Here is an 8,279-nt window from a genome sequence, read left to right on the forward strand (position 1 = left end):
TCCGACGCCTACTTTGTATTTTTCTCTCTCTCTCGCTCCGTGTTTCTTCCAGTTTCGCCCTTCTGACTCCTGGTGAATTAAACACATGTCGAGATATATGCACGGTGTGACTCCGTACTAGTGGTTCGGTTTTGAGCTCCATTGTTCGTTTTAGCTTATCAGCTAAATTTATTAGTTATTTAGTAATATTTTTTTCTCACAATAAATTAACCAACAATACTTTCTGTCATAAATTATTAGCCAAACAAATAAAAGCAAACTTTAATTTTATTCAAAAAAGGTAAGAGGTAAAAGAAGTTGTAGAACAACTCTAGAGACAAAGAAGGAGACAAAAAAATAAGAAGATTATATTCTAGTGCAGAAAGGAGAAATGTCTCTTATTTCTGATTCAAATCACTCAACATAAACAATGCTCTTAAGAGATACTATGTAACACAGAATCCATGATCCTCGACAAAACGTAATAACCTACTAAAATGCGCTACTACTATTACACAAGATGTTCTACTAGAGCAACATTTGCCTTGGCCATGTTTAGGCCTTGTTTAGTTCGTAAATTTTTTTGTTTTTGGGTACTGTAGCATTTTGTTTTTATTTGACAAACATTGTCCAAACACAAAGTAACTAGGCTCAAAAGATTTATCTTACAAATTATAGGTAAACTGTGTAGTTAATTTTTATTTTTGTCTATATTTAATAATCCATGCATGCGACCAAAGATTCGATGTGACGAGGAATCTTGAAAATTTTTGCGAACTAAACAAGGTCTTAGTTCACCCTAAAAACAAAAAACTTTTTAAGATTCTCTGTCACATCGAATCTTGCGCCATACTGTATGCATGAAGCATTAAATATAGTCAAAAATCGCGAGATGAATCTTTTAAGCCTACTTACTCTATAGTTGAATAATATTTGCCACAAACAAACAAAAGTACTACATTGTCCGAAAATTTTTCATTTTGCCAACTAAACAAGGCCATGCAAGAAAGTGATAAAGAATTAGGTTGGTCAACCACAGCCACAGGATATGGTTCCAAAATGCAAGAAGGAGAAGGGCCAAATCGGAACATCCCTCCATCTGCCACCTCAGTCGCAAACGTTTACTAATGCCATAAATCCGTCTCTTTCCCCGCGCCCCCTCCTTCCTTCCTCGCTCGCTAGGCGCTAGGCGCTAGCTCGCTTCGACTTCGTCGCTGTGCGGCTTCCCCACCATCTCCGGCACGCCTGCCGCCACCCCCAGCCAATGGAGCCCATGGAAAGCCAGCTGACCGCCGTCGCGCTCTCCGACTCCGACAGCGCCTCCGTCGAGGGCGCCGCCGCGGCGGACGCGGCGGACGCCGACCTGCAGGCGCTCCGCCGCCTCTCCGACAACCTCGCGGCGGCGTTCCGCTCCCCCGATGACTACGGCTTCCTCTCCGACGCGCGCATCGCGGTGCCCGGCGCGCCCGACCTCCGCGTGCACCGCTGCGTGCTCTGCGCGCGCAGCCCCTTCCTGCGCGACGTCTTCGCGCGCCGCGCCGCCAGCGACGGCGAGGAGAAGGACAAGGGCAGGGACAGGGGCAAGGTGGAGCTCCGGGATCTCCTCGGCGACGAGGTGGAGGTCGGGTACGAGGCGCTGCGGCTGGTGGTCGACTACCTCTACAGCGGCCGCGTCGCCGCCCTCCCCAAGGCGGCCTGCCTCTGCGTCGACGAGGACGGCTGCGCGCACGTCGGCTGCCGCCCCGCCGTCGCCTTCATGGCGCAGGTCCTCTTCGCCGCGTCCACCTTCGACGTCGCCGAGCTCACCAACCTCTTCCAGGTCCGCCTCCATCCCCCTCTGAACTGAACCCTCTCTGTCTCTGTCACGCCACGGCGCCACGCACGCCGCGCCGCGCCGCCCCTGTTAGCTAACTTGGGCAGCGATTCATGGCGCCTTTTTAGTTCTCGCGGTTCCTGTTATGCGTGACTGCGTGTTGATCGCGGACGTGTTCTTGCCATTAATCGGTGGCTTGTAACGAAGCTTTCGTCGCCCGTTGAGCAGCGCACGCAGATGATACTTGAAGCGGCAAACAAAGATCACACCCCTTTCGCATGTTTTTTCTTTTTGCACATGCCCCTCGGATGAAACATCTTTTGTTTTTCCATTAACCCATTGCATATGCAAAATACTGTCAATCATCCAAATTTGCCTGTTATAGTGACAGTAAGCTCGTGCTGATACTGTAATCATTGGTAAACAGTTCTAGACTTCTAGATGTAGACCAGGACAAGTTGAGTGGTGTGCAATTGACAGCTGCTTGCACGTGCGCACAAACTGCGCTATTGCACCATAAGTCATGAGTCAGTTCAAACCATGCACTGAAAGTCTGAACCACTGATCCATTGGTCCAATAAGTTCAGTGAGACTATCTGGATACATGTATTTTACTGGCTAAAAAGCTGCTTCAGGTTCACGAATTCACCTAACCTAAGATGTGTTGTTGGGTAACTTTTCAGTAACTGTGATGAAGATATGATGAAGCTGTTTACTTTTTTTTTTTTGCTTTAAGCAAAAAAGCAACCCTTTGTAGAGTACTGAGTAGAAACACAAACTCTGCACTATCTGTTTTGGGCTGCTTGGATACCGATAGTTTACACCTATATACAGAAAGGATAAACATACAAACAAAAGAAGCCATCATAGTTTTTCCACATAATTCTTACCGTGCGTATAGATATAAGATGATGCAACCATCTATGGAGCGTGATACTTGACAAGTTACCATCTGGGTCCATATTTGTAGTAGTAGTTCAAACAAACCCAAATGGTTATCTCTAGAAAGGAAAATAAAATGGTCTAAGAATCAAGCAAATTGCCGATCATGAGCTATTCTGTAGGTTATGGTGAAACTCACCATTGCTACCATGCATACAAAGTTTGCTATTACTTAGAGCTTCTTCCACTGTGCAGAAAGTAACATAAGTACTAAAGTCCTGGACCATTAATATTTATAGAAAACAAGCAATTAGTTGCACATTTTTTGGGATCTTCAATTGAACTCTCAAAGTGGAACTCTAGAGTCTGGGTGTGCTATCCCACCATTCTGACAATTGTCCCTCTGCATATGCAAAGCACAATACTCCTTATCTACTTGCTCCCCCATTTCTGGTAGCGATTTTAACCAAATGTTTGTAAGGGACCTGGAGATGTTATTATGTCTTCTGGTATATTTTACTGTATATTTATTTATTTAGTTCTTTCTCAAGAATCCCTGATAAGATCAGTCGACATTTGGTCTTTCTTTCCTTTTTCCCCACTGTTGCTTTATACAAGTGACACTGATGTGCAGGCATGGCCGTCTAGTATTCTTGCTTAGTATGTGTTAGTATCGCTATAATTGTTTATGAATTTTTCTGTTTTAACAGGCATGGCCGTTTAGTATTCTTGTTTCGTATGTGTTAGTATCGCTATAATTGTTTATGAAAATTTCTGTTTTAATATGCCATTACTAAGCCACGTGGTTCTCCCTGCAGCGGCGTCTCCTTGATGTCCTTGATAAGGTTGAAGTGGACAACCTCCCATTGATCTTATCTGTTGCCAACTTATGCAACAAATCTTGTGTGAAACTGCTTGAGAGATGCCTTGATGTAGTAGTTCGGTCAAATCTGGATATGATTACTCTTGAGAAGGCATTGCCTCCAGATGTTGTCAAAGCAATTGTTGATGCAAGGCTAAGTCTTGGATTAGTTTTACCAGAGGACAAGGGCTTCCCTAACATACATGTAAGAAGAGTACACAGGGCGCTGGATTCTGATGATGTAGAGCTAGTCCGAATGCTACTCAAGGAAGGAAAAACTAATCTCGATGATGCATATGCGTTACACTATGCTGTCGAACATTGCGACTCAAAGATCACAACAGAACTTCTGGATTTCGCACTTGCAGATGTTAATCATAGGAACCCAAGAGGCTATACGGTTCTTCACATTGCTGCTATGAGAAGGGAACCTAAAATCATTGTCTCTCTTTTGACCAAGGGAGCTCGGCCGTCAGATCTCACATTTGATCACAGAAAAGCAGTACAGATCTCTAAACGACTTACAAATCATGGGGATTACTTTGGGCCTACTGAGGATGGAAAGCCTTCTCCTAAAGATAGATTATGTATTGAGATACTAGAGCAAGCTGAAAGAAGGGACCCACATCTTGGAGAAGCATCAGTTTCTCTTGCAATAGAAGGAGACTCTGCGCGTGGAAGGTTGCTCTACCTTGAAAACCGAGGTAATCTTTGTTTGAGAAAATGTGTACAGTGCCATGGTTTCCAGAATAATTTGTTCTGTTGTGGCTGGTGGGATTGAACAGATAGCACTGTTCTTTGTAAACAATTATTTGAGTATCTTCCATGCTTACTTATGTCTTCACGTGTCCCTCTTTTTTAATGTTACGCAGTTGCTTTAGCGAGGATATTGTTCCCCATGGAGGCAAGGGTAGCAATGGACATTGCTCAAGTTGATGGAACCTTGGAATTTACCCTTGGTTCTAATGCTAATCTGCCTACCGAGATTCAGCGGACAGTTGACCTGAACGATACTCCTTTCATAATGAAGGAAGAGCACTTGGCTCGGATGAGAGCCCTAGCCAAAACAGGTGACGCTCAGCTTCCCTCTTTCTTTAACCACAGCACTTTATTTTAAGTATACTACTATTGACTTCTTCTGCATATGTGTAGTTATGGAAGCTGAAACTATGTTTTTTTTTCACCTATAGGGGTTTACATAAATCTTGTAGATTAAATTACATTGTAAAATTATTAGATCTCCAAGTCAATCACAGCAATAGAGTACTACTCTTGCATGTCTCCATGGCTTGCAAGCTGTAGCAGGCACACACTGACTTTTTTTTTGTTTCTTTGATTGAACCTGGACTAATCGCAAGCTGATTTCTGTGTACCAGTTGAACTCGGGAAACGTTTCTTCCCACGGTGTTCAAAAGTGCTCGACAAGATCATGGATGACGAAACCGAGCTGGCTTCCCTCGGACGAGACACATCCACAGAGAAGAAGAGGAGGTTCCATGACCTGCAAGACTTGGTTCACAAGGCATTCAGCGAGGACAAGGAGGAGAACGACAGGTCGGCGGCCCGGTCGTCTTCCTCGTCGTCGACGACGTCGATCGGAATCGGAGCCGTCCGGCCTCGGAGATGAAAGGAGGCATGGGTTCTGTTTCTGCCTCGCCATTTTGGTAGCTGATGATCCCCCTGGTCCTAACAGTTTTAGCATCGCCTGATATTCTCCCAATCCGTTGGCCACATAGAGATCGTAATCATGCTCACTTGTGCTTGTATTGTATAGTATTAGTGCAGAACCTATACTCCTACTAACTATATACTAGGTGTAAATCGGTACTGGAGATTGTAATGGTAGTAGTCACAGTGTGGCGTAGTCAAATTCCCGCGTGTGTGTCCAGCAGCTAGCTGCTCGGGATTGTAATGGCGTTTTGAGCAATTAACGAAGATCCTCTGCCATGGCTTGCGAAGGATAGAGGCCGATCCACCAGTACGGTGACCTGACCTCCCGACAGCGAGACTCGGGCTACCTGTCCTTTTGCTTGGAACTGAGGAAGAAGACGAGTTTCTGCGACTACACGAAGCGAACAGTTGGACCGCTGTTGGGCCTATTGGGCTACGTAATGAGTCTACTAGCACATGAGAAGCCCAGGCGGAAGGTAGAAAGCTTCTACTTCTGGCCTGCTGCGATTCTGGCTTTCGGCGACCCGTCCATCGATCGCATCAACGAGGGCTAGCGCGGCATCGCGGTTGTGAACGACGCCGAACTTCGTGCCGCCGCCGGAGCCCAGTGGACACCACCACGGCATTCCGAACCTCCGAGTTCGCATGGCCGGCGTCTGCGTCTCTCCCTTGGAAACTTACAAATTTTCGTATAGTAAGATTGAAACAATTACGAAAATTCATCTAGGAAGAGTTCTACTATATGTTACGACAGTTGTCACGTTGGATACCTTATTATTTTGGTCTTTTTTCCCTTTTTTTTTGCTAAATGAAAATGTATCTAAGATAATATGTTCATCAGGCACATTCTACGTATGTATGACGTTTAAATTCTTGACCACGGAAGGTGGCCGCGACAATGCTCCGCTCACTAGCCACAGCACTGTTCCCCTCTCACTCTGATCCTCCTCGTTGTCATCGCTGTCCACATCAATCCGCACGCCCTTCCGCTTCCGCTTCGCTTCTTGCCCACTGCGCCCGTCCCCTTGGCGAGCACCTAGCGTCTCTCTCTATGTGCATATTCCTCAATCCTAATCTTCGGGCAGGTTTTGCCGGGGCTCGATCCAAAGAGCCCCTCAGTCCTTGCGATGAAAGGTTGCTCTGCTTCAAGTTCGAGCTATGGTTTAGTAGTGTGTTGTGCGCCTTGCGATAGAGGATTCCCAGAGAGAAATATGGTTCTCCTGTCAGAAATTTAATCCTAATATTACATTCACTATGTTACAAGTTCAAATGGCACCAAGGGAATGTTATTAGATAAGAAGGATTTTGATTTTATTATAACGTTCACTATGTTAAAGGTTTGACAAAAATAAGTGAAGTAATGGTAATTGGACAACTGCCATACATCTGATAGAGCCCCCCAATACAGAGCAAACGAGCCAAGAGAGGCCTAAGGAGGGGTGAGCCACCAACTCACCCTAAGGGCAGCGCGCTGCTAGTAGGGGCACCACCGCTCCTACTGCCGTCACTCGAGTTACCATATCGAGTCGGTTAGAGTTTGGTAAGCGTTTGGTTAGTTATGGTAGTGGAGATTGATTACTATGGATGGGAGAATCCAATCTAAGGATCTCTCATAGGTTGCTTGGAGTCAAGTCCTATAGGGACTATAAATAATAGGGGATGTAAAATCAAACTAAGCAATAGAAGAGTGATTGCTCCTTCCTATCTCTCCCTCTCCTCACTCCCTGCGCTTCCTCTTCCTCCACGCCGTCCAACCCTAGCTGCCAAACCCCTCCCCCATCATGTCTCTTACAACCACAATGTTGAATTTGGAATAAAAATGAAGAACTATAATTTGGCAAGATGAAGTTACCTCTTTCCTTATGCGCTTGTTAAGGTCCGCAAGTGCAAACTTGGTAAACTGGTGGAACTCCATATTGGTAATAGCTCGATCACATGCATTATCGAATGCAGCTACAATTGTATCAGAAGACGGTAGATTATCTCTTGAAGATCGGCCTATGAAAATGAGATGGATAGATAATCGTCAACTCGACATTTGCAGTTTGAGCCTGATAGATTATTAGGACGAGAAAAAGTAAAGTCATTCAAAACAAGAAGTGTACCTGCTGGGATATTGAGCAACGGTGAGAGCTGCCAAGCAAGAGCAAAAGTAGGGGAGGCCTCTTTTTTATCGATACCAAGATTTGCACAATCAATTAGTGTCTTAGCCTGCATGTCGAAGCCATAGAGATGCCATCTCTCGAAGAGAAAAATAACTTGCGAGTCCATCGGATGAACAAGTGCAAGGGTAGGCACCCGATTAAGCAGCCTAATTTTGTTGTAGTTCCGATCGTCCCAGATGTTCTTGCACGACAGCTCGTAGTCCAGTGTCCATTTGCTTGCCTTCGGATCAGCGAGCGTCCAGAGCATGATCTTGGGCACACTAGCTTGTGTTGTCAGCACCATGTACCGCAACTTGCCGTCGCTGAGACCCACGCAGCCCTGGCTGCTGGGATCTCTGCGGGGGCGCTCTCCGGGCAACCAGCCGCTTTGATGTCCGCACTTTGGGGAACGACACGAAGTGGATATCCATCTCCGCGGCGAAGGGGTCGTACGCAAGGAGGCCGTGCGAGAGATCGACCCACCAGAGCTTCCCCATGTGCGAGAGCACTCTATCCGTCCACCATGCCATCCACTCCATAGGGGCACCTAGGCTCTTGTGGCTCCACAGGCCACCGTCCGGGGAGGGGGAGAAGTAGCGCAGGGAAGCCTTGTCGTCGGAGGCGGACCGGATGAGCTCGGCGACCATGAAGTCGTTGTGGGAGCCGCCTTCGAGGGCGACGATGAGGCCTGCGGCGCCGGTGCGGCCAGGCGCGTCCGGGAGCTGGCGGACGGTGTTGGAAGCGGTGTCGCAGAGGAAGTAGGACGTCCTCTCGCCGTCTGGGGAGCCGGAGATGAGGAGGAGGCCAGAGGGGTCAACGACGAGGACGACAGGGTCGCGGATGAGAGCGCCGCTGTCACCGTCGACGAGAGGGGACACAAAGAGCTCGGTGAGGCCCGGGGCCCGCCAGCCACGCGCACGGCAGCCGA

The 8,279-nt window shown here is 47.0% G+C and overlaps 1 protein-coding gene across 1 annotated transcript; it reads left to right on the forward strand.

Moving 5' to 3' along the window:
• LOC8084346 (BTB/POZ domain and ankyrin repeat-containing protein NPR1) lies at positions 1,081 to 5,499 on the forward strand. Its single transcript, XM_002454966.2, has 4 exons — positions 1,081 to 1,798; positions 3,493 to 4,240; positions 4,409 to 4,606; positions 4,913 to 5,499. Exons 1-4 carry the CDS (start codon positions 1,244 to 1,246, stop codon positions 5,161 to 5,163), a joined length of 1,752 nt encoding a protein of 583 aa, XP_002455011.1. The 5' UTR covers positions 1,081 to 1,243; the 3' UTR covers positions 5,164 to 5,499.

This window comes from Sorghum bicolor, chromosome 3 (genome assembly GCF_000003195.3).
Source record: "Sorghum bicolor cultivar BTx623 chromosome 3, Sorghum_bicolor_NCBIv3, whole genome shotgun sequence".
NCBI classification, from domain to species: Eukaryota; Viridiplantae; Streptophyta; class Magnoliopsida; order Poales; family Poaceae; genus Sorghum; species Sorghum bicolor.

Coding starts and splice junctions, on each gene's coding strand:
- LOC8084346 (XM_002454966.2), top strand. CDS start 1,244: ATGGAGCCCATGGAAAGCCAGCTGACCGCCGTCGCGCTCTCCGACTCC. Junction 1,799..3,492: donor AGCTCACCAACCTCTTCCAG/GTCCGCCTCCAT, acceptor TTCTCCCTGCAG/CGGCGTCTCCTTGATGTCCT. Junction 4,241..4,408: donor GCTCTACCTTGAAAACCGAG/GTAATCTTTGTT, acceptor AATGTTACGCAG/TTGCTTTAGCGAGGATATTG.